This window comes from Meleagris gallopavo, chromosome 11 (assembly GCF_905368555.1).
Source record: "Meleagris gallopavo chromosome 11, MGAL_WU_HG_1.1, whole genome shotgun sequence".
In the NCBI taxonomy this organism is placed as follows: Eukaryota; Metazoa; Chordata; class Aves; order Galliformes; family Phasianidae; genus Meleagris; species Meleagris gallopavo.
Genome location: NC_139414.1, coordinates 2,281,352 through 2,307,248, shown reverse-complemented (window position 1 = coordinate 2,307,248; position 25,897 = coordinate 2,281,352). Strand labels below are relative to the sequence as shown.

Genomic DNA, 25,897 nt, shown 5'->3' with positions numbered 1-25,897 from the left:
ACATGGACTGCTGTGCTGAGTGTCGGTGCATGGGCTGTGCCAGCACTCCCAGGCATTTCTAGAAGTCAGACCTCTAAGACAGCACGACAGCAGCAGAGCCTTTGGCCTTTCTAAAAGCAGATAAAATGTGAACTTCAGTGTTCGTTGCTGGCGTTGTCTCGTTGAATTCTCATAGCTGTTATGGCCTTTCTAAGTACATACGTGATTTTGTGACTGATGGGCTAACATGAATAGTAGAAAGAGCTGCTGTATAGGAAATGTGAATATAAAATTGACAATTTACTGGGAGAAGGGCAAAATATGGTGCTATAGATTAGAAATTACATGCTGTTATGATGTTCTGTGTATCACTGGCTTGTCACATTGCAGAAAGGCCAATACACATGATACTCTAGAAGGTATCATATGGGTTCAAAATCTGATACAGTATGTGTGCCACCAACTTTCTTCCTGCTTGCCCCCAGGATCATTTCAGTAAGCCTGGACAGCATCTGTAAATCCTCTGCTTTCCAAAATTCCTGAGGGCCCTTGTAAAGGATGGAGCACAATGTGAAATCCTGCACTGGGCCTGAGTTGTTCTGCCTCCTGGCTCCACAGATCAGAAAGTCTGCTTTTTCCTTTCATAACCTGAACCACAGCAGGCAGCTCATGGCTGCTAAATTTACATGCTGATTTCAGTTCTGCCACGGCTTTGGGGCTGTTTGGAGCTGGTGGTTGCTCTGGGACTACTTCCAGTGTTACTGGAAGTGTATGAAGGGCTCGTTTGTTGGTTGTGGTGTTAAGTTTGGTTTGTAAATTACACTGAGGTATAGAGATTCACTAAGTCTGTTTCTGTGGCTCAGTAGAACAGCAAAATAAAAACAGCTGCTGTTGGGGACAGCCTGAAAAGAAAGAAAGGAGCTATTTCTTTTTCCATGCCTTTCTGACAGTGCTTCTTCCTGTCCCAAACTGAAGCCCCAAAGGTTTGATCCTTGCAACTGTAATGGAAGCATTTCAGTTAACTGGATCACAACCAGTACTGCATGTGTAATCCTTCCTGATGATAAACTTGAACAAGCACTTATTTCTCATTCACTTCTCTTTCATAAACTGCCCAAGGAGTTGGATCTGTGACAGTCTTCTCTATCAAAGTTCCTTAATGCTTCAAATGGCATAGATGGAGAGGTTTCTGACAGAGAAGGAGCTTTCTGTATGATCAAGTGAAACTGTCTCTGCTGAGTTACCCAAGCCATAGCAATGTGTTTAGTAGCACCATCAAACCAGTGCAATTGTCTTTTATTAGGACACCTTTTTTTGTCTCTCAGAGAAATGAAGAGCATCCATACTGAACAGCAGGAGCACTGCTGGGCTACTGAGCAATCCCTGACATCAAAATGGTTGGCCAAAGTGATTATAAAAGTGGAGGAGGGAAAGACTTCCCTGTTTTCTAGGAGAGGCAGGAGCGAAAGGAAACTTGCTTATTATGGTGGCACATGTGAATGTATGAAGAATGTAAGTATTTTTTCTTACATTAATAAGAATGCAAGAAGAGAATGTAATTTTGAAGTCAATGGATCCAATTAGACAACCAATATTGTAAGATACCATGAAATGCTTTCCTGATTTATCAGTCCTGACTTGCAGTTGCTTTATGTGTGTTAATAAGAGGGATGGATTAAAAGGATACATTCAAAGTTATATTATTCTGGTAGCAGTCAAGCTACTCAATGTCAGACAAGGAATGAATCAAGCAGGTGTGGACAACAAGCTATCCCTGTCTGAGTGATTGTGGTTAATTTTTGACAAAGGTATTCACCAATAATAGTCACAAGCACTTGAGTGCCAAGTCTTGTCATGGGAATAACCCATCCCAACTGCATTCACATCATATCCTGATATCATGTCTTGCTGCAGCGTCACCATCTAGCTGAATTTGCTTTGAAACCAAATCCTATCTTGCAGTTCAAGAAGTAGCAGACTGCAGGGAAAAGGTTGCTTTTCACTGTTGTCATCTTTCATTGCTCTACAACAAGTGATGCAGATATAGCAATGTTAGAGATATGCACTTTGACTCACACGTAATTCAACCTCCAGGAATTTGACCGTACAGAAATTTTACTTGCCAATTTTAAATAATATGGCATTTTTTCTATAAATCAGTTACATCTAGTGAACAATACAACTGTTTTCATAGCAGGTGCTGCACCCTGAAAGCTGAGATCATGGCTCTGTGGACTCACTTGTGCTCTCTCTGTTTTCCTCATCTCACACCATGACCCCAATCTCAGCAGCAGTCCTGCAGGGCTCCAGCTCAACAGCTATTGCTGCCCCTCGTAATTTGTTGCTCTGGGTAATCCCCTGACACATTATTTCCCTTAAAAATAAGGCGAAGGCTATTATCTGACTGAAAAGTTTTAAGTGCTATGCTTAGTATATGCTTAGCTTATGCCTGGTGATTTTGAAATGAAAAATGCTTCATTTGTCAGTGTCCTACAGTGCTGTAGCCTAGCCTGGGAGGTTGCTTGATCAATAGCAGAGATAGCCTGAAGTCTCTAGGTACACAATGCAGGGATGCTTTGAAGCAAGAACTAACTTGTATGAGTACAACTTGACTGTACAGTCTCTCTGCATAGGGGCAAACAGTTGCAGAAGATGAACTGCCCTCATATGATTGTCTAATCCCTACCACCATGGACAAGATAAGAGCATTCATATGCCTGAGTAGGCACACAAAACATGCAAGGATTGTGTCAGACCAAAAGGAAGGCAAGTGTTTCAGCACAGAGGGTAATGAACCCCTGCAGTGAATTATGTAGCCATGTGTTCATTTTGCTGTGATCTTAAATTCTGACACGGAGACTGGATGCCCATTTAAAGTATGTATGGCTCCATGGAAAGTGTTGGGCTCAATGCAGAAGTTACTGTCTTGGCTGTAGTGTTTTTGTACTGCAGAAAGTCAAGAAAACCGTATCATCTTTTCTTCCTTTTTATGTGTGCAAACTTGTTTTAATTAATGACCTCATCTAGAAGGTTTTGCACATTAAATGTAGGGATGCAGCTTTCCTGCCTATCTGATGAGCCAGATGGGGGGGCTCTTTTAGGACTGTCTTCAACCTCTCATGGTGAATGTGACTTCTTTAATATTTATTCTTTAAATACAGTTTCAGCATGCTTATTTTGCTACATCATATTAGTTTCTTACTAAAATGCTTGAAAGCCTTCTGCAAACTGAGCGCGAGCCTCTGCCTCCCACCACCACCACTCCCCCATCACATCCTTGCTCGTGTCTGAGGCATGGATTTTTTTTTTTCCTCTGTTCCTCCGCTTTAAGAGCGGACTGGAATGTCATCTCTAAAGTATTTCCCTGTGCATCATAATGAGGATAAAACAGGGATGCGGCACAGTCCAAAATCCAGCAGCAGGCCTTACTCATCTGCTGCTGTTCTTGCTCATGTGGCTGCCAGCCCCTTCAGGAGTGCCACCCGTGGCTGGGCCCTGCTGAAGGCACTGGGGCTCCACACAGGCTCAGGCCTGCGTTTGCACTGGGAGATATTTCTGTCAGAGTCAGGGGAATAGCAACGCCCACAGACTCAGCCCTGGGCTGTGGCAGATGTAGCTGTGAATTCATTTAGCCTCATCAGTGGTTTGAGCTAACGCACAGCCTTCAAAGTGCTGCCAGTCAGGTGCTCTCATACGTCCCATTTTGTGCCACCCTGCTACAGGGGAGCTGACTTCCAGAGGAAGGATGCACAGGCAGCTGAGCCTGGTAATGCCTCAACAGCCATAACTAAAGCCATCAGGCCACTCGCTGCCTGGCTACACATGTATTTGTTTGTGTTGTTACTGGTTGGGACAGCCCCCCTTGGAACTGCCAGCAATCCCAACCCTTTCTTTTAAATGGCTGCAAGAGACAGTTAAGCACATGTGCCTGTCCAAAGCAGAGGTACGTGACATTTCACAAAAGAATTTGAACTATTTAGGTACAAGGCCGAGGTAATATTTGATTAAGGCAGGGGAGTGGAGAAACCAGGAGGAGCACGGAGACAAACTGACCAGCAAGTGTGACACAGACCAAGGAGGTTCACAGCAGAAGCCAGAGAGATAAAGTAGACGATAAGTCTGGGGATGTTGGCTGAAAGAATCTTACATTATTTGGCCCCACGTGTTTACAAAACCAAATATTTTGTATATCTCTTGTAAACAGGAGTGCTGAATTCTACCACCACTCCTAACAGCGTCAAACTACAACCACTTGGATTTTGAGGTAGTCCTTCAGGTGAAAAGTGGAACAAAATGGTTTTGTTGCAGTGATTTAGTGATGGTACCATATTTACAGCAAGCGAGACCAAGAGAGAATTATGCAGTTAATTACATGCTTGTGACAATAAAACCTTTATGTCTTGCACATATGCTACAGAGAACCTGTTTTAGAAACACTTCAGATGCTAAAAATAAAGATGTTGGATTCGTTTAATATAGCTTCCAAAGCCATGTGCATTAGACACCATGAGAGCAAGCAAACGAGCCTTAGAGAGAGAAACCAGTACATTAAAAACAGCTAAAAATGAGTCACACGCCTGCCTAGATATAAAAATGTCTCCAGAATTCAGTCTGGCATTGTGGGACCTTCTAGGGGTAGAAGTATACATGTATAAACATAGATACAAAGTGAGTGTGTCCTATAAATGGCTACTTACATATAGCAGGAACAGGTATGCCTTCGTGCAACTCCCTCTGCATGAAAAATTGAGTGTTTATAGCAGCTACTCTGTCTTAATTAACTTATATACATCAATATACACTTAATGAGTAACACTCAATAACTACGTATTTTTCTGCTGCCAGAATGATTTATCTTTTCTGCTGTTAACTAATTACTTTTGATTCAAAAGTAATGACTAAAGATGTGTGCTTTCTTGTATGTGATGAATAATTGCAGATTCTGCTTATGGATATATTTGTTTGGTCCCTGTATCTCAGAGTAGTCCAGCCCTATCCTATTGCATTCCATGTTTATTTCCATGTGTCTCCTATAGTAGATACAGCGATGAGCTATAGTTAAGATGCTAAAGTATTCCCCCTCTGAAGTTATTCTACATATGTGTATATGTACATATAAATATGCATCTATAAACACACACATTTTCTATCTGTGTGGGAGAGTTAACCTAATTTTTAAAGCACACAGAAGAGTAAAAGTAGAAATCTACAAGTCCTTCTGGTTTTCATTATAAGCTCCTAAAACTAATTAAAGAAAAAGCTGACCTTATTTTTATTCTTTTCCTTAAATTAGTGCACATGCAATGGTGAAAGTATATCCCCGCTTGAAGATTTGGAGAGCGTCTCAAGAAGTAGAAGGTATAAAACATGACTTGCTCTTCTGACATCACTGACATTTTTATATACACCTGTCTCTAGAGGAACCCCCTTTCCTCTCCTTTTCCCTGCTGATTAGGAAATGTTTTTGCCTCTGATGCCTTACAAAAGGGAGTTGAGGGTCCTCGTTCCTTTTCATTTGTTCTCTTCTCTTCATGTGAAGCTTTTTAGGCATGAAAAGAATATATAACGTAAAGTGTAGTCCAGAAATGCCACAGCCTCTTAAAAATTGAAACACTGTGGCTTAGGAAGTTTAGTCATTGATGAAATGGTTTAGCCAAGTACATGGTATGAGAAATAATGTCCCAGGCAGAATGCCTCACTGGAAGCAGGGCGGGTTTGTGATGCCACGATACATGGAGATGTGGTTAGTAGATGTCTTGGTTGAAACTTTTCAAGACAAACTGGTTAGTAAGCAGACAAGCCCAGTTTCCCTGAGGCAGACAACACCCATGCTGCTCTTGGGGAAAAAATAGTGTCATCCACTCCTATTTCTGGATGTGCTGTTGTGTGTGAGACACTTGTTAAGGAAGCATGAGCAAGAGTGGTTATTTGAACTGCAGAGGTAAGAACTCAAAGGGAGTTTTATTTGGAAGAGTTTATAAAGAAGCAGGGAAAGAAGAGGCTGATGTTGTTGATCAAGGAATAGTAGAGCTCTCAATTTTTCCCCCAGTGGTTATTGGGTGGAGGACCCAAGGAGCATCTGATGAGTCTGCCTGCAAATCTGTAGCTGCAAGCAAGCCAGAAGTCAGGACAGACATCAGAATCTTGTTAACCTGGTTTCTTCTGGTTTGAAATGCCAGGCAGGTTTGGAAGGCTGCTAGGCTATCCTTGTCAGCTGCTAAATTAAAACCTGGTACAAACTGATGCTATTCTTATGGCCTGTTGGACTGATTGCACAAGTCTTTGGTACTCAGGAAAAAATACTTGATAGGCAACTCTGGAAACTGTGCAGCAAATAGCATCAGAAATACAAACTTCTCCAGAATGTCTCTTTCTAGCCCCAAGGGATAGACCCTGGCAAGAAGGCAGGAGCTGGCAGGACTGCTGCTCCCCATGCAGAGCGGTTTCTTCTGTCCTAGGACTGGGGTAGCAGTTCTGGGCTTTGGCAGTCACATCCAGTTTGCCAGCTACAGCACTAGGCAGCGATGTGTTGCCAAAAAACAGGCACCCCTGCAGCGCTGTCTGCATATGCATCTGCACTAAGTCTTTATTTTTTTGTCTAACAAGTGACATAGTCTCCTCAACCACAATTACGTAGCTCACTTCAGAGAGTGGAAGTGCTGGAAAAGATTGGCAGGGCTTCTCCTCTGAGAGGTTTCCACTAACAGCAGTTCTTTCCCTTCCCAATTTTAAGCATGGAAGGAGCAAAGCAGGGATGAGTGTGGGAAATCCCATGGCTGTGGCACTGAGTTAGCTCCTGCGAGGGCAGGGTTCATTGCTCAGCTCTGCTGCAATTCCCTGGGCAATCTGAATGAGTCAGGGATCTTCCTGGGTCTTAGTTCCCTGTTGCTAGAGGGGGAAAACTGCACCATACTAATATAAATTCTTCTACATTTCTTTCTTTCTTTGGGAGCTACTGAGCAGGAACTCAGCAAGGAGCTCAAGCAAGAGTATGGCATAGAGAGAATCTTGGTTCAAAAGAGCTCTAGATAATAGTTTAGTAAGAAAGAAAGTAAAACCTCTTTGGACATTATCTATTTTTTGTTCTATTCATTTGCATTTCCCTACATTCCTAACCCAAGAGCAGGTATTTGCCTGGAGTTGTCATTCCCTGTTGCTCTCCCAAAGTTTCCTTTGAGCTGAGGGGGTCATTGTTTCAGGAAGTGCCCCCTTTTTCGACAGCAAGGTCCAGGTTTTGCAGATTAAGCCAGATCTGTTTTTTCATGGTTATCTGATTCAGAACTGATTTTGGCTAGGAAAGAGAAGGCAGGAAGGAGCCAAGGTTTCTAGATTGTTTTAGGTTTCACCAAATCTTGTCAGTTTTTCTTATTTTATACCCAAGTATAACATGGGGGTTCTTCCATGGGCTGTTACTTGAGAATATGAAACATTGCCTCCAGACACTATTTGGTAAAGATGGTGATATTATTGCTGACAGAAATACACAGAACAAGCTCCTGCCAAAAGTAGACTTGTAGTAAAAACCCCAGGCATTGCCAACACACACAGGGACAGATAATGGTAATTATATAGTTAAAGCATTTTACATTGTCTTGCAAATGTTCTCCCAAAATTAGGCAGTGTGGGACAATGCATTCTTTGTCTCCAGGCATTTCTTTTCTGTCAATTACTGTGGTGTTTCACACATACTCTTATATTTACAGCTGGTCTTAAAGTGGATTGGATTTATCAGTCCTTATCTGAGCCTGGGTAAGATCAGTCCTGAACAAAATTTCCATCCATCTCCTGAGATGAATGTAATCCAGTTAGACCTTTTTATATGTTCAGGAAAACATTTTAAAAAGTATGTATTTTTTTCAGTGCCATTTCCTACTTTTGATTAGTTCTGGAGCTGGCAGACCCGCTGTAACGCTGAATTTGTCAATAGGTTAATACCTCCGGAGCTAGCTCTTTCTTATGAGATTTGATTTCTTGTTTACTTGGCGCATTTAAAAATATCTATCATTGCTGGGATGGCATTCACAGCCATAGTGGATACACAGCAATTGGTCTCCCGAGAGTGAAAGCACAGCTCAGCTAAAGGGAAAGATCAGCCTGCCCTTAGGAGGAAAACAGGCTGTTTTTCATATTTCCTGCCTTTATTTTCTTTCTTTCTGTGTGTTTTTTTTTTTTTTTTTTTTTAAAGCAAGATCACACTCAAACATTTGCCAGGAAAAAATCACAGCTTGTCCTGCCCCTGGAAAAAGACGCACGGTTTGATTGATTGCTCTGGGGATGTTTGCTCTTTAGTTGGTCACGTTAATGCCCATTTAGTGCAGCCTGAGCCTCCTTTCTGCCTGGGTTTCCTCCCTGCTGGATGTGCAGCCTGCCGGGCTGTGCCAGCAGTGCCTCCATTCCACCAGCCGGCATTTCAGCTGCACTCCATCCAGGTTGCACGGGGTCCCTTCAGGGTGACTTTGCTGGCAGAGCAAAGCTGCTTCTTTCTCAGGCACTGCACTTGTGCCTTTCTGAGGTTTCTTCCTCAGACCATTCCTCTTCCAGCATCCCCCCAGAATAGGATTTTACTCACCTAACTGTTTGGGGCTGAACCAGGCTCTCATTTGCCATCGGAATTAGGTGTGTCCAACAAATCAGGACTAAACTCCCCCGGGTTGTTAGAAATTTGCAGTTCAGCTCTGAATCCCGATGCAGGTGTGTCCTATTGAAGATCTCTGTCCTTCAGTCCTTGTACCTTCTGACAGTTCCACTTGAAAGGGAAGTTTCCCTCTGACTTTGTTTGCTCAGTTTCCAGAGCCACAGCAAACAATTTAAAGGAACAGCTTTCCCTTTAGCCAGGTAAGTCAGCACAAACACGTTCTGAAGGTCCTTTGCACCGCTCGTGCCAAAGATTTAATGACAGGGCTTTGTAAAACTTCCCATATAAAACTAGGTGAAACTTCTCTTCAAATCTGCAAACTCAAATGCGTGGAAACAGCAAAAGGCATTTGCTCACACTTTTCAGCCCCGCTGGCTGAGCTACTGCTCTTGCTTTACATTATTTCCAGCCATTTGAGATGACAAACCCTACGTGCTTGTGACTATTTTTAGCCTGTCAGTTTTTACATTTCATGTGTGTTCCCATACCTGGGCTTGAGGACACCTCGAATGTAGCAGACTCAGCCTGGTTTTATTACAAGGCCTTTTGTGACCATTCATCCAAATGCATTATAATTTTCTCCCCCGAAATACTTTGTTTTCCAATTCAGGTTGTGCTTACATTTGCTGTACTTGCAAGTGGGCTTGCTTAAATGAATGTCTATCATCTGCAAACAGCTTAGAGCCCAGTGCTTCAAAGGAAGACCAAAAAAAACCCACTTCCTGCAGACATCTACGCAGTGCTATACTTAGGAGACAGCTTTTTCTTCATCCTGGAACTCCTTCAACTCACCTGCTATTTGTAAGCCTGCAGATGGAATGGCATGAAGCATCATATCTCCTGCTGAAGCTAATGCTAGTCTTTCCTATAATTTTTTTTCTTTTTTAAAGTTCACCAGACTTGCCAACTGCCTTGTTGTTTTAACTGATTGTAACATTACCCCATTTCTTGTAATAGCAACTGCATTTTGCCCACACCCTATCTACTCTGTGGACACCCAAATATTCATTCAGGAAAGCTCTGGTTAATCTGGGGTTGGTTGTCATAGCTTCCTGGCCACCAATGCCACTGTCCCTTTATATCAGCTGAGGGCCTGGCCTTGGCATACAGGGCTGTCAGCAATTACTCCTGTAATGATTACTCAAAGTTACCGTCAGACTGTGCACTCCTGCTCTGGGAGCTAGCGGGACACGAGGGACGTGCTATCGCAGAGTCACTCCCAGGTGGACCTCATGCTTCAGACTTGTTTGTCAGTGTCCCCAGAGCTGGGAGGGGACATAAGGCAAGAGACTCCAGTTTTATTGCACTTTTCTGTCGTTAAATTGCCCAAGTTGTCCCGGAGCAACTCCTCATCGCTTTGCTATTTTGAGAACTAGATAAATCCTGCTTCCACAATCCTCTTTTTGTATGTAAATCTCAGCGTGTCTCTTTTTGCTTTCTAAAGATTGCCCTCCGTTTTGTTACAAAAATAAAACATATTCCTTTTTTCTGGTCCCAGTGAGAATAGTGAACGGCAGAAAGGTATACCATAGATTATAGGCACGGGGCATTGACTTTCACAGCGGACAGAAGGTTCCCCATGATGAACACAAAGCTCACTGCAGAGGGTCAGAAAGCAGACAGGTGGGGTCATGGCGGTGCTCCTTGGGTAGAGGAAGAAAATGTTTGTGATTTTGCTCTTTCCACAAGGAGGGCAAATACTAACAGTCTGTGATTTACTGGGAAAGTGAACGCTTGCATGAGTTAGATTCAGTATTATTACTTTGGCTTTTTCTCAGTTTTGTCTTTGCCAAGAGAGCAGTCAGCCCCCAGGTCTACAGGACTCGTGTTCTGCACAAATGATGCCATGTTGCCTAACACCTGGAGGGCAGCCCATGGTGTTGTAACTGAAAATTTGCAAAACACTGTAATTCTCTCTCCTACAGCCTAACTCCACACAGGGCATCTTGATTTTAATGTTAGCTGGCTGATGACAGCTGCCACGCTCTGTAGCTAAGCCCTCACGCACAACTACCCGAGCCTGCCTGCCTTCCTTATAGTTTAACAAACCAATGGATTCAGGTTTAAACATTTTGCAAAGGAGATATACGCCGACAGTTTCTAATGGACCGTGTGTCACTCTTGTTAATTGCAACATCTCTTGTTTCTCTACTTGTTTTCACGCTCACCAGCATTAGCTTCTGAATTCTTAGCCTTTGTTTGCAGCTATTGCTATATCTTTCCTAAGACGTGGCACCCAAAACTGAATGTGGTCCTCCAAATGCAAATGCTCCATTGTTCAGTATTCTTTCATTACATTATCTTCTGCATTATTTTTATATCCTCTTATTAATGCACCCACACACCCCATTTGCATTTTTTAACCTTTTTAAAAACGTTTTCATTACAACAATCAGATATAAAGGCGATGAAGTAAGTGTGGATTAACAGAAGTGACAAGCTTGATTCTCCCCAGACTTATCTTGAACTTCATCGTGCCACTGAGTCTGATTTACGGCAGGAGGAAGCAGGGGGGATTGACCCCAGCACATCTACACTTTGTGTAGATGCTTGGGGAGGAAGGGTGAGGGCAGTGGGGACTGGGAGGTGGCCAGAGACACAGCCACCCTATAACCCAGGTGCTGCTGCTATAAAGCACGGAACGTTGCCACCATAGCATGTGCTGCGAGCCTCTCTACGGAGAAATGGACAACCAGTTTTAAGCTAGAGCCAAGCAAAGTGGTGTGTATGAAACAAACATGCTTTATGGGTTGTCTGACTGCAGAAGCAGCATGTGACTCAGAACACCACTTGAGCAACACAGCCGCTAGCCAGGGAGCAGGAAAAAAGGTGAAATCCACAAAGCAATTGTTCTTGTCTTGCTTTCTGGCACTGTCTTAGCAGCCTTCCCAATGTCTTTCCTTCTTTCTTAATTGTGTCTGTTTTACTTGACTGGATGTTCTCCAGGACTCGCTGTTAGAAGTTATTATTTCATGGATATCAATGCCTTTGTCTCTTGAGGAGTTTTCCCTTGTGATGACTATTGTTTGACTCCAGATACAACAAAATACAAATGCCCTCAGGCTCCTTTTGTGTCCCTCAGTTAAGGCAATACTTTGCTTGCCCAGCTAAGGTGAGGTTCATAAATATGGGGTGTGGTTTTATGACGTAGCTAATTTGCTCTAATGGCTAGCTGCCAGTCACAGAGGTGAGTCTGCTCCTTGTGTCAACAGCTTCATGCTCCTGCTCCCTCCCCTGCTGCTTGTCTGACTTCTGCTGACGCAGTCCAGGACAGTGACCCAGCAGAAAACTGTTCACATTTTTTTTTTTTTTTTTTTTTTTTCCCCTAGATTAGTTTTCTGCCAGACTGACATCCTCTGATGGCTTGCCAAAGCAAGATGAGCATCAGCATTGGCACAAGAAAGGAGACAGGGTTGCTCAAGAGAGAGGGAAGATGGTAACACAAAAGAATTTAATTAAGTTGGTTGGTTGTAAATCCACACCCTTGCAACTGTGTGTTTGGCTTGCACAGATCAAAATCACAATTGCTATCAAGTGAGTAGGCCTTGCTTTGTCCTTTTACATTACTAGCAAGATCTGTTTACAGGATTATTATTGGTTTTTTTTTCCCCCCAATAAATTGAGAGACAAGAAGCATTAATGGCAGCAATGGAAACAGTAGAGAAGAGAGTAAAGCAGGAGAAACAACAAGGAAAAGGAAAGGCAAGGCCATCTCTAACAACAGCAGCAGTACCACATTACACCAGCAGCACAAGGTAAATCATGAAAGCATTTGCTTGGCTGTTCCCAGCAGTAGAAGCTGCAGGTGCTGCCTTTAAGCTAGGCAGGCCACACCTGGGAGAATCAGTGGCCTTATTCTCTTCTCCCTCAGCCTCCCACCACGTGCTGGGACCCCAGGTTCATACTCCCTCCTACTCAACCCTGCTCATTGCTTCATTGACTGCAGCTGCTGGGGTGAAGGTTGGCACTGGTAACACCTCCACAGAAGCTCTGGGGAGTGCATCTGCATACGCCAGCATGTTGGTCCTGTACTACGGCCTGGAGATTCCTGTGTTGACCTCTTTCTTCATCTCAAAACAGCGTACTGATGGATGGGAGTGGGTAAAGCTGCCAGAGGAATGCATTATGTTGACACAGCGATTTCACCTGCTGTTATATCCATTTTCTGACTTCTTTCAGCAAACTTTCATGGTGCTCAGGAGCTCTATGAGAGGACGCACTGCAAGTCTGTATGCAGGGATTGAAGGAATTTTACCCTCCTCAGCATGAGGGGACGAGAAGACCAGGATATGACAGCATGCTGAATGGTGTAACTATCAGCAACAACACAGTCCTGTCAATCCGTGCAGGTAGAAACATGTTAATTACTATGAACGCTTAAAAATCTTTCCCTAACATTTGTCTTGCTCACATGGAACCTCCCCTTCTATGCAAAGCAGGTTTGCTATTTAAATGTCAGCTTGTGTATACATGCTGGCTGCTGGCTCTTCCCGGGGGATCCGAGACAGCTGACATTGCTGCCAACATAAATAATCTTGCAGGTTGGAGACAAGTTGGTGAGAGTGTGGTGATCCTCCCTTTTCTTGTATTCAATAGGAGTGTTTTGTTGGTTTTTTTTTTTTTTTTTTTTTTTTTTTTTTTTTTTCCCCTTTTACCTTTGACGTGACTTCCAGGAGGCACAAAGTGAAGAGAGGTATTTCCTTTTCTTTTTCCTTTTCCCCCTCTTTATTCTCTGCATAACGGCGGGTATTGCTGGGAGTAAAAAGGTAAATACAACATTTTGGAGGTTCAGGTAGGAGTGTGTGCAGTCCTCCACCAAACAAACATATGCTAAGAAAAAACAAAGCTGCTTCATGTAATTCCTCTGTTCTGCTGAGAAAACCTGTGTTATAAAGCACAGGAGCTGTTGCCAGGCTGAGCTAAGTTTTGAAAGCAGAACTTGATGGATTGTTTAGGAAAGCATCTTCCGAGAAGGCTAAAAATCCCCTTCTAAGTATGGCATGAAGCTCATGCTACAAGAAAAACTTTCTGTTTCTAGCGTAGTTAAAAGGTTTGATGCAGTTGACAGCTGGATTAAAGTAACTCCTTAAAGTGCCTTTAAGTCTTGAATTCTGAATGTTGGAAAGAGCCTTTTGTTTAAGATCTATTGTTTGACTGGTCTCGCTGATAACGTTTCCTTCTGACTTGATATTGAGGCTGACATGTTGGTGCTGCCTGGCTTGTAAAGAGTACCTACGTCCTAGATTTAGTTAGGACCTGGTATAAGGAGGAGGCTGGAACTAGAGCTCCCTGCTGCTGAGTTTCAGTAGAAATAGGTACAGTCATTCCATTTAATTAGGAGGGAAGGCTTGCAGATTGAAATGCACTGTGTAGTATTTTGGAAGCAGGCTGGGGCTACTATTTCTTAGCCCTGTACAACAAGAACATGGCTTCTCCTGATCCCCATCTGTGCAGTATCCCAACTGAAGTGTTTCTTTTTCATTTAAATGAAACAAAAAAAGTATTTTAGGATAGTGCTTGGCTGACTTCTATGCTCCTATATGGAAAACACTGAAAGTCCAGGTCTGATACTGAAGGGCAGGACTTGGCTTCTTGTGCCTGTGTTGAAAAGCAGAATTTTCGTTGAGTTTTGAGCTTCAGGTTCTTTTGTTCCTTGTGCCTTTCCCCAGTCTCTCCCAATAGGTTTGTGTGTGTGTTTGTTTGGGCCCTGTCCGGATTCCTGCAGGAGCAAACATACTGTCATTTCTTCTTGGATCTGAACGTGTTAAGGATAGGTTTTTAACAGAAGCTGAAGCCAATGGTAATGTTATCCTTATTAGTCACTTTTCTTGGAGAGGGTTAAAGCAAATAAGCACACGAGGGCCAATTCTCCCCTATATTTAAAACAAACAAAACAATAACAAACTACCACCAAGGAACCACATGAGCTGCCTTGGAGGACTGAGTGGAAGGACAAATACTCACTCTTGGGGACTACCAGCACCTACTCCTTTCTGCTGCTCAGGCTCATTCTGGGCCTCACATCCATCACAGATTCACTTTGTAGCCCACTGCTATTTATTTTGACTCTTCTGGCACACTGGAAAAAGTCTCCTCTGTGGAAATCATTGCAGCTGTATAACTTGCAAGTTCTGAGTAATGGTTTTCTCCAGCTTAACTCCCCCTTTTTCTCACCATGCACTTCTTTCTCTGTCTGCCCACATCTACCTGGAGATGGGGCACTCAGGGCAGCAGCTTCCCTGGTGCTTTGGAGAGGAACTGCAGGTCGATATCAGTGCCCTGAACAGAGCAATTCTCAAGGGTGCATCCCCTGGCAATTTCATAGACTGGCCCGTCTGATGTGAACTGCTGCAGTGCTGGAGTCTGAGCTTCTGAACACGCCCCGTGACTCTCTGACTGTCCTGATCACGATCTGAGTATAGCTGGCACTTTTACCTTTGAGAATGGGTAGAGGTCAAGAGAAAGATGAATTATTTTTCAACTGGCTGGACAGTAGCTAAAGCAGCACAAGTTTTTGTTCTTTTTGTATGTATATCAATAGCCCTAGGCTGTTTTAAGATTCTGCATCTCTTTAATTCTGTGTAACTCAGGCTGTTGTGACTCTATCTCTGCTGGATGATCCGCCAATGGAGAAGACAGAAGAAACTTAATACTGATTTTTTTTTTAAGTGTATTAACGAAAAAGATGGAAGATGGATGTGTTGTATGTGTGTATATGTGTACAGAGTTAATATACTCCCTACATACAGGATGTGTGTACATAAATGTGTGTAGATGTGTACACACACACACCTATTTAATCTCTGGATAGATGGAAAAGTCATGTAATCCTAGTATTTTCCTCAACTGCAGTTGCAAGTGCTGTGTCCAGGAACCCTGGGCTTGTTTCTATGGCAGCCATTTACAGCCTTTTAACATCCCACCTTCCCTCGCTCCCTGTTTGGCAATCAGAGGAAAAGATGAATATTGCAGCATCCTCACCGAGCATCTCTCAGCGCAGGGGCAAAGGGCACGGTGCAGAGCTGCCTGCAGATGGCAGGACGGTGCAGGAGGGACTTGGCTCCCTTAGGCTTCTCTGCCCCTGAGCTGCAGCACAGCCTCTGTGGCACTGGTTTCCCAGCTCTGCATCAAGAACGTATGGGTGTAGCCTACATCTCTGCCACTGTTTATTTTTCATCCCTTTTTTTTTTTTTTTTTTTCCCCCTCCCTCTTGCCCTGCCCTGCAAAAAGATTACAATATCAGAACGGCACTATGAGCGGGAATGTTATGGAACCTGTGCTGCACTAGATAGGCTGACTAATATCTCTTGAAATAATCTCCCTTTAAATAGCCTGGAGGTGCTCTGGTGAACTTCTGTTTCAGGAACCACGAGAACACAGCCATGGCTGCAGTCTGTATGAGTAGCCAGACCCGTGCTGCTATGCAATGAGCAACACCGTTATTTATCCTAGGAAGGTCTTCCTTTTTTCCTTCCATATTGTATGGAGAGCTGAGATGAGATCCTGGTAATGCTTCTGTATAGTAGCTGCTCTGATGTACTGTGAGTGGCAATGAGGAGGGAGTAGTATTCCATTGAGATAGTTCTCTCCCGTGTGGCTTTGCATCTGAGCAGCGATGGGGCTGTGGCTGGCTCCGGTCTGTACAGCTGGCTTTAGCTGAAACAGTGCAGATCCTGAGTTATCAAGACAGCCTTCAGAAACGTGAGGATGTGATGCACACCCAAAAACCACTACAGCACTTTCCTATTTATCTAAATCTCAGAGAATTTTCAGTGCTCAAGGCGGCATTGCAAGTCTTGTCTCAACTGAGGTAGGAGGCATTTCAATTTCTTACTCATAGTGTATTGTCATCTTATCCCTGCCATCCTACCCACTCAATGCGTCAGAGATCTAAGGCCTGATTTTCTTTTCCTTTTTTTTCCCCTTTAAAAAAAAAAAAAAATTGTTTTCATTTTATTCCCCATCTCTCTGACATCTATGCTGAGCACAGGGTTTTCATGCCTTCAGTTTCTGGTTCATCATATGAGAGACTTCTTTCTGTTTTCCTTTTCGCCTCCCCTCTGCTTAAACATAATTCCCTTTAGCTAGTGGGTTTTTGCCAGGATAAATCAGTTCCCAAGAGAGGTTTGGTGAGACAGGACAGAAAGCTGAGTGGATCGAAGGAGAGGAAGAGAGCAGTGAGACCCTGGCACTGCTGCCCAGAGAAGTGTGGGTGCCCATCCCTGGAGATGCTCAGGGCCAGGCTGGTGGGGGGCAGCCAGCCCATGGCAGGGGTTGGGACTGGGTGGGCTGTAAGGTCCTCTCCAAGCTAAGCCATTCTGTGATTGTCTTGCTCCCTAAACTTCTTACTTGCTGTACGGATGAAGAGTCTCACCGGACCAAAAGTCCCTCCTGATGCCTTACCCATTCGTAGCTCCATACTGCTGATCTCTTTGTTTCCAAAGCATATGTTGTTTCAGCAAAGCATATAATGTTTCAGGCATACAGTGGCCTGTCCCAATTAGAAACCTGCAGTACCCAGTCCATAAATTCTCTTGTTGTGCCTTGGGCTTTGCCTGGCGCTCTCAGCTTAGACGCAGCTGGCTGACATCTTTCAGACTGTTTGTGATCTTTTGGGAGAGGATGTTTTCCTTCTTTTTCCATGCTCTGTGCTTACTATCCTTAAATAGAGGCATAGCTAGGGCCGGAGATTGCTTCAGTGACCTGTTTTTATGGGGCTCAAAGTTCATGTTTGGCAAAGCATTAGTTCTGTTCTGGGTTTTGGAAACACCACCAACAAAGGCAATCATGCTTTTCAGAGGGGAAAATGCTAAAATGTCTGATCGTTGTCAGTCTTTTGAATTACAAAGCAAACCCACAAAGATCTCAGCTTGTGAATTTCATTAAGAAGAAACAAACCACAGGCGGCTTTTTCATTTACTGTGTTTAGAGAGCTTACTTTACTCCAGTAAGATTAACCAGGCAGTTTCTGGAGAAAGCCTGGTCTGTGTTGCTGACTGCTGTGCAACATGTGGCTCCTCTTCAGAAGAGCATGAAACTGAAAGCAGCAGAAATGACGTTTCAGTGCGTGTCAGAACACACTGAGCAGGAAGAGCAAAGATCAAGGAGGGCAAGAAGTGGTGGGATCTGTTCCTGTTGTACTCTGCTGGGCTGAGCATGGGTTAAAATGCAATGCATTTCTGTCTCATTCCCTTAGCACGATGGCTTCGTTTCCTGTCCTCAAGCAAGAGGTGTTGTTCCGGAATGGCACGTGGAGCTATCGAATTCCAGCCCTGCTCTACCTGCCACGTTTCAGCATCATCCTGGCATTTGCTGAGGAACGAGAGGATGTGGTGGATGAGCATGCCAAGCTCATAGTGATGCGCAGAGGCACTTACAGCCCAGGCAGACACCATGTTCAGGTACCAGTTGGTAAGGAAACAGAGGAGACTGTTCAGCTATACTGCTACCCTGCTCCCAAAGGACTTGAATGTATCTGCCCTCTCCACTGTAGTTAAACAGATCTCCTGCTCAATTATAGCCTATGAGTAATGCATTTACTTTTATAGCTGCTGGGATTCAACCTCATGATTGCCCAATAGTTGGGGAAATTAAGTGGGGCAGCTGTAGTAGAAGCAGAGAAGCAGGAACAGAGAGAGACATAGGGCACAAGTCCTGCTGCAGTTGCAGAGATGTGGAAAGGAAGCAGAAACGAGGAGCGTCACAGAGAGCAGTGAATTAGCAATCGCTGGCTATTTTTTTTTTTTTTTTAATTCATCTTCCTAGAACTAATTTCTGGTTTAAAAAACAATTGGGAACAGCTAGTCTCCCCACGCAAAAGAGTGTCATCTGGTTTGTCTGTGCCAGCGAATGGGCTACCTTATTAATCTACCAGTTGTTGTTATTGTTAACAGTTATCTTGCTGGGTGACTGGGGGTGGTGGATACTCTATTTATAATCATTTCTTGCATTTGCAAATGCATTAAAGGGGGGGAAAAAAGTGTCTTTTTCTAACTCAATTCTTTATCAGAGAACAGTAATCCTTTAACATTAACAATAACAATCCTTTAAGAGCTGGAGTCTGCCTAGCAGAAGCAGCCTCTAACTGCACCTGCAGTATTGTATCATTTAGGTAACACTCAAAATGGGGGAGTAGGAGTCTGAATGTAACTGGATTTATCAGTGTGCTGTATGTTTGAAGAGGGCTCTGTTATCTAGCTGACTTCCTGAGAAGCACTAACAGAGCAAAGTGTCTACAGGCATGTTTAACCCTGGCATGTCTGTGTCATATCTATATTCGTGAGAATTTCTTACAATTCAACTACTCTGTTGGTTTTTTTTTGTTTGTTTGTTAAAGTGTCATCAGACACCTACAGCATTGAGATGCAGTTATCAGCTCTTCAACGAGTAGTAATTTAAAAAGGACATAGCTCACCTGTTTGGTAAAGTGTGTGAATCTTGCATCATCCGAGTAATCTTAATTTCTTTTAATTTACATCTGGTGATGCCTGTTTCATACTCTATCTCCAGACTTAATTCTCCTCGGTTGTTCTCAAGCTCTTCTGTAACTTGATCTGAGCGTCCTTACGCTGTAACCTGGATGTATTTGTTTCACTCTTGTCTCTCTTCACTCTGCCTTGGCAGTGGAGCGGCATGGAGACCATTGTCAGTGCACAGCTGGAAGGTCACCGATCCATGAATCCCTGTCCTGTTTATGATGAGGTCTCGGGGAATCTGATCCTGTTCTTCATAGCTGTCCCAGGAAAGATCTCTGAGCACCACCAGCTCAGGACAAAGATCAACCTGGTACGTCTCTGCTATGTCACTAGCATGGACCAAGGACACACGTGGAGCCCCGTCCAGGATATCACCGAGAGTACTATCAGCACAGAGTACAAGAACTGGGCCACTTTTGCAGTGGGACCAGGTCATGGATTACAGCTGTCCAACGAGGCCCGGAGCCTTGTGATTCCTGCCTATGCCTTTCGTATCCTTGACCCTAAGCATTACCCAGTCTCTTACGCCTTCTGCTTCATCAGCTCTGACCATGGGATGACGTGGGAGATGGGGAACTTTGTGGGAAAACAGAGCGCAGGGGAGTGCCAGGTAGCTGAGATACACCACTGTGGCAGGGATGTGCTCTACTGCAACGCGAGGACTAACAAGGGAGCGAGGATCCAGGCTGTCAGCTACAATGACGGGGTGGATTTTGAGGAAGGCCAGCGGGTCGAAAAGCTTGTAGAGCCTCCTTCTGGATGTCATGGAAGTATTGTTGCCTTCCCTCCTCCCCCTGATGTCTGGTGCCAAGATAGCTGGTTGCTGTACACTCATCCTGCAGACCCAAAGGGCCGAAGAGATTTAGGAATTTACCTCAACAAAAGCCCTTTAAATCCAGCACACTGGACAAAGCCAAGCATCCTCTTCAAGGGTTTGTGTGCTTACTCAGATCTGCAGTACATGGGGATTGGGCCAGATGGCTCACCCTTGTTCTCTTGCCTCTTTGAATATGGGATCCATAAACAGTGTGAAGAGATAATTTTTGTAATGTTCACTTTGAAGCAAGCCTTCCCTTCTGAGTTCTGAGTCTCGAGCCTTTTCATTGGGGTTCTTCTGAAAACCACCTTTGCTGATGCTCTTTTCACTATCAGCTCTCATCTTTCAGCAAAAAGAATTTTTGTATTCTTCCCACACTGCCAGCTAGGCATTGTCTTGTAGCATGCGTACATCACAAAGTCTATTAAACATGCTAAAACTAAACATGTTTGGTCTTGTTTTCTATTGCCTGTTCCTCTTCTCGTCCTTCCCTTTGGCTGCCATCTTAAAAATCACATGCTGAAGGTAAGCATGGCCTTCATACCAGGGGTTTCGCCTTAAGGCTTCCAGTAGGCTTGAATAGAGATGCACGTGATGATAGCTCAGGGACTGCATGGGAATGGAGGGCAGCTATTTTATGCTGAGCTGTACTTACAAGTGGTGGCAAAAGTGCTGCAGAGGACACGGCATACTGCCCTGCGTATGCTGATACCTTCAGAAAACTGCTCTGACTCTTGTTGGGTGCACTCCTCCTTGCAGTTGCAGTGCTTGCTGACAGCTCCATCCAGTCTTCTATTGGCAGGGCTGGCTGCCTTCTGCTTCCAGGGAGGCTGTGGAATGCCATCGTCTTGAAATGTTCCCAGCCTGCTTCTGTACTGGATTTGGGGTTTGCTTGCTGAGTTCCCAGGCTCCTTAGGGACTTCTTCATAACTTTGCCTTCTCCTTACTTCCCATGCTGTATGTTCTTGCTTATTTGCCCTTTTGCTTGCGCTGCAGTTGGTAACTACAGATTCTCACGTGTACCAAAACCACAGCCTTGTGTGTTTCAGTGGTTCCCTTTGCACAGACTGTGAGAGTGGGGCCTATGCAGCACCCCCAGCCCCACGGGCAGATGGCAGAAATGGCACTAACAGAACTGCAGGGTCAGGACAGGTCTGCAGAGGGAGCTCCCAATTTATAGTCAGGAGGGGAAATACTTGCTGGTCTTTCTAATGGAAGTGCTAAGCTATGATCCATGTGGTAACTGCTCTTATCTCTGACAACCCAACGTCTTGCAAGCACGGCTGTTATTATAGGGTATTACCAGCCATGGGGCAGCGTGTGAAACAAATAACGTTGCCTTGCTTCCAGAAAATGGCAAAGATGTAAATGTCAGAGGAGCATGGGAGTGCTTCAGCTGGAAGGCTTTCAAGAGTAGACAGATCTTCAGCAGTTTGTGGAAGGGAACAGTCCAAATTTTTAAGAGAGAGACTATTCTGAGTCTACATTGAGGTTTGGAAGGAGGCAATATACTGTGAGCAGACAGGTGACCAGAAGTGAATAGTTCTGAAGGGCAGTGCGTGGAGCCAGGGCAGCTTTGCTCGTGCCTCTGGAAAAATTATTTCCAAACCAGCCTGAGCTTGTTTGCTGATTGCTGTGTTTTGTGTGTGTGCACGTGTGGAACAGCCCCAAGGAAAACATTTGTTTGCTCTACTGTTGCAGAAAAATACCTCCTTTTCACAGAGTTCTCATCTGCTTTGGGGAGCTCTAGCAGGTCCTGCAGAGTCCTTTGCACTGTCGCTGCTTAGGTATGTGAGCCTCTGCTTTCTCAGCATCCCCCTTTGCTGTTCATTACTTATAGTTTTCAGAGACAGAAAAAGAAGGTCTCCTGGTTCTTCTCATTCGTCTAGGTTTGTTTCAGGGTACCTGGAAGCTGCAAGTATCAAAGGAGTGACGAGATCTTGTGGCCTTGCCAAATATACCTACAATTTCTTGAGCCCTTCCCAAGCAGCAGGTCAGTAATGTGCTGGGTTGCAGAAGCAGCAAAGCACGCAGTGGTTCAATGAACCAATACTTAATGACTATTATTCATCTGGTTTTTAGATGTAGGCTAGAGTTTGAATACACTTTAGTGACCAGGAGCCTGTTGGTGCCTAGTGATGGAATGCTGTAGTTAGACTTCAGCGAAGCTAACAGCTCTCCTATTAATTCAGCTTCCCGTGTCTTAATTCAGCTTCCCGTGTCAGGCATACTAAGAAATCCTTTTGTTTCCTGATGTGAAAATACCTTTGCTGGGCATTTTTCATGTGGTCAAGCACAGCAGTGCTATTATTGAAGAACTACGCGGCCTGGATACGGGTAGGATTTTGAGTGCTGCTACGGGCAATATTTATGCACTGGCTCTGGGCAGGCTGGGGAGTTTGCAGCCAGATGATAGAATACTGCCCAGCCATCTATGGCAAGCACTGGTCAGATAAAGTATTGATTGCAGTGTCTGAGAGAAAGCTTGGAATAACGTGCCAGCGTGGGAAAAAATAATGTTTGCTCCATTCATAGACTGTGAGCAGTGTAATTTTTGATTAGCCATCATATTGTGTCTCAGTGCTTTGGCTTTGGCCTCATTCTCTGATGTGAGTTTAAGTGAAATACTGCTGCTGCAGTTATCGTATAGCTACTGTTGAGTCTGGGTTGAATTTGCCTGACAGTTGTATCCGTTATTCTTTTGTTTTAGAAGGAAAGCTCTTTATCCCAGCTGTGGGCTGACAGTACAGCTATTTGAAGTGCACCCTATTCCTTGTGAAAACTTGCAGGCTACACCTGTAGCATCACCATGTGTACTGTATTCCCTGGATGTGATCACTGCACTGCAAACAGTTCTACTCTCCTTCTCTACCCTCTTCATCCTCAGATCTGCTCACCAGCCTTCTCCAACACAGATGTGAGGAGAAAGAAGTACTTGCTGAACAGTCTCTTGACTCCGTGTGGGACAGACTGCTGTCCTTTGGGAATAAGGCTGCTGATAGTTCAGGATGTGCATGCCTATGTACTCTGACCACACAAGGATCAGTCATTCTCCAGCACTGCACCGTTCACAAGTAAGCACTGTGAGATGGAAGTTAGATGCCATTTCCTCTTCAGGCAGTGCTGCACTTGAGCCACTAGGGATCACAGAGCTCTTTGTGTTAGGGGATTAGGATGCACTTTTTGAGCAGCTGTCCTGTGCTTTCTTTAGAAATACACAACCTGCACGCCTTAGCCATAAGCGTTGTGTGCATTTGGATCCCATCCCCTTGTTGATGTCTCCAGTAAGCTAGTTGAATGTGTTTGGGCAGGGATGCACATGTTTGAAATAAATAGCTGCAGTGTCCTAAAAGCTGAAGTCAGTGAGGGATGGATGGGAAACCAGTTGATCTGTCCTTCAGCTGATTGACCAGGACTTGTGTTTCTCTGTTACCTTGTGTTAACTTACAGTAGATCAGAAGCTCTGCAAGGATAGTGTCCTTCCAGCAGTACTCATTCTGTACATCAGCTCTGTCCACTGTGTCATCATATGGATCCATCACATGGAGAGCACTATAAGGCCAAGCAGCTGTTTGACATTCAGAGCCATTCTGCTTCCTGCTACGACAGTGCTCCAAAGAAGCTGCTGTGAGCATCAGGCATCCCAAAGAGGGGTCATGGGGGAGGCTAGCAGCACACTGTGGCCAGGCAGGAGCATCAGAGGAGCTACGCAACCTCTTTGCAATACACACATACTCTTCTCAGCAGGGAGAATAGGGTTTGCACCCACACTGCACCTTCACAGCTATTGTCCATTCGGAGTTACTTCATAGCATTCAATGTCAGACTTTACTTAGGCAGTGTGGGAGTCTGCCTTGTAAAGCCAGTGTAGGTCTGAGTGAAGCTGCAGGGCAGGTCCTGCTGAGCTAATTTTGGTCTGCAGACAGTGCTTTCTCAGCGTGGACAGGAAGCCCTGCATATTGCAGTTCTGCCCATTTAGCAGGGTTGCGCAGTTCTGAATTGCCAATGCACTCAGTTTAATCCCAGCAGCTGAGATCAAGCTGGATGCTGTAGAGTCAATGTCTGGAAAACTGAAAGTGCCAGGAAGGCGGAGAGGGATGGATGCTGGGCTGTGCTGCTTCCATCTCCTGCTCAATGCCCACAGATAGTGGTTTTGCTTTCTTCTGCCTGCTGTGTGAGAGGGCAGCCCTCCTGTATGCTGTGTGTGATCCACAGCACTTCTGGCTCTGGGAGCTGAAGGCTGTGCAGAGCTGTGTGTGCTTTGCGTGGGGACTCCCCTGACACACAGTCCCATTCAGCTGCTGCTTTGGATTACGGCTCAAATGTGGGTGAGCAGAAGCACTGCCTTCACAGGCAGAGCAGCTGGAGGAGATGCAACCAAAGTTGCCGTGTAAGCAGTGCTCCTGCAGCCACACTGTTGCTTGTTGCAAGCATGCCTTGTTGCTTTCCCTTGGAGATGCAGCGCTGAGCATGCAGCACAGAGCCTAGACAAGAGACAGATGTACAGACAAAGAAAAGGGAAGTGAAAGTCCCAGTTCTCCTCTATGACGCAGGTTGCCAAAAATTACTTTGCTCTGTCCCACCTTTGGCGATTTAGAGTTGGAAGGACCTTTAAGCCTGTCTCACAGCGGCAGACAGGGAGCTTTGGTCAATAACTCCCAAAACAAATCTTGCTTTGCTTTTGTGCACAGAGGCATATGGAGACAATTTATTATTGTTATCGTTATTATTACTATTTGGATCTTTCAAGTGCCTTGCTGAATCCCTAGCTAGATGCGAGGACTGGACAATGCAGGAATGAGGCAGTTGTTGCTAAGGATCCTAATGCACAGGTTGTTTTCAAGCCAGTCTGGGATTTATTTGTTCCCCATGAAGACCTGTCACAGGTAGGACTGACGGACAGAAAAAAGATGGAAACACAGAGGGTCTGGCAAGAGACGTAAATAGGAAGGTGGACCACCAATGCCTGTGGGACTGAATGCTCCTGGGGGAGCAGGAGGGACCCCCATGTAGGGTTTTGGTACAGAATACAGAGACATGAAAGGCAGGGCAGGGAATGTGGGCTCACCAGTCACTTCTGTTGCAGCATGGAGAGAGAGCAGGGGCTGCAGGAACGTGTCATGCTCACTCTCTGAGCTGTTTGAGTTGAGGAAGTTCTCCGCGGCCGAGTTTCCTTTCCCTCTCTGCACTACTGAAACAGGAAGCTGGTGAGCTGGAGCTGCCTGATCGTTACACACAGACACAGAGGCAGCTCTGGCAGCTCTTGTACTGGCATTCTGGTTTCCTCCAGCTGCAGCCATGGATCAGTGCTGGTACCACGGCAACATCACTCGCTCCAAAGCCGAAGACCTGCTCTCCAAAGTAGGCAAGGATGGCAGCTTCCTTGTGCGGGCCAGCGAGTCCATTGCTTCGGCGTATGCACTCTGCGTGCTGTAAGTACACTTTCAACTTGGCGCTTCACGCGGGCACTTTTGTCCCTGCTCATGGAGGGGTTACCCCCTGGAGCAGGGTTACCCCCTGCACCCTAACAGCCACTGTGCTCCTAGGAAGGCGCAGCCCGGCAAAGCATGGCTGGTTTTCACCTGCTGGCCATAGGGTAGGGTTGGGAGCTGGCTGAACAAACGCAGGCTCTTCTGCTGCTGTACTTTTTGCACTGCTCTTGCCCCTGATCCAGAAGGACAGTCGAAGGAAACGTCGCTGCACTTTGAGATAAAAGAACCTCTTGACTTCTGAGAGCCTGGTTGCTCCTTGGGTCATGTATTTACATGTAACAACACAAACGCCGAGCTCGGTCCCTCTGAGACACGTTCTTGCGCTGGTTCAGCGTGTGTTTAACCCAGCACCCTGCACGGTGCTGGGTCCCATTCAGCAAATGGCGTGAAAAAGTCCGTGGAGCAGAGCACGATGCACTCAGCACAGCAGTGAGTCTGCCTGCCCCGGCAACATGGCTCATGGGGTAAATACTGTCATGTAGGAAATAGGAAGAGGAGA

General features: G+C 45.0%; 3 protein-coding genes across 8 annotated transcripts in view; 2 read left to right on the top strand and 1 right to left on the bottom strand.

Moving 5' to 3' along the window:
* Positions 1-8,758, bottom strand: part of NGEF (neuronal guanine nucleotide exchange factor) — a 45,269-nt gene extending 36,511 nt beyond the window's left edge. The window contains exon 1 of one of the 2 annotated variants that reach the window (XM_085232665.1): positions 8,549-8,758. The gene's annotated coding sequence lies outside the window, so the exon portion shown is untranslated. The remainder of the gene's footprint in view (positions 1-8,548) is intronic. The other variant, XM_085232666.1, reaches the window with a different exon arrangement.
* A 2,949-nt stretch (positions 8,759-11,707) lies between these two features.
* Positions 11,708-20,357, top strand: NEU2 (neuraminidase 2). Of its 4 annotated transcripts, none has more exons than XM_085232670.1 (3): positions 11,708-12,963; positions 17,811-18,015; positions 19,238-20,357. In XM_085232670.1, the coding sequence occupies exons 2-3, from the start codon at positions 17,815-17,817 to the stop codon at positions 20,174-20,176; spliced, it is 1,140 nt and encodes a 379-aa protein (XP_085088796.1). In that variant the 5' UTR covers positions 11,708-12,963; positions 17,811-17,814; the 3' UTR covers positions 20,177-20,357. The 4 variants fall into 4 exon arrangements, with proteins under 4 accessions (XP_085088796.1, XP_010714886.1, XP_031411007.1 ...); XM_010716584.3 differs by lacking the exon at positions 11,708-12,963 and adding an exon at positions 13,041-13,307; XM_031555147.2 differs by lacking the exon at positions 11,708-12,963 and having other exon boundaries at positions 17,400-18,015.
* A 4,732-nt stretch (positions 20,358-25,089) lies between these two features.
* INPP5D (inositol polyphosphate-5-phosphatase D) overlaps positions 25,090-25,897 on the top strand; it is a 45,456-nt gene continuing 44,648 nt past the window's right edge. For both annotated transcript variants that reach the window (XM_085232493.1, XM_085232491.1), the window contains exon 1: positions 25,090-25,338. In XM_085232493.1, the coding sequence (XP_085088619.1) occupies positions 25,205-25,338 (134 nt within the window). In that variant the 5' untranslated portion in view covers positions 25,090-25,204. The remainder of the gene's footprint in view (positions 25,339-25,897) is intronic.

Excerpts from the sequence above, each read along its gene's own strand:
- NEU2 (XM_085232670.1), top strand. The coding sequence starts at position 17,815 with ATGGCTTCGTTTCCTGTCCTCAAGCAAGAGGTGTTGTTCCGGAATGGC. Across the intron at positions 18,016-19,237 it reads CAGGCAGACACCATGTTCAG|TGGAGCGGCATGGAGACCAT; the intron begins GTACCAGTTGGT and ends CTGCCTTGGCAG.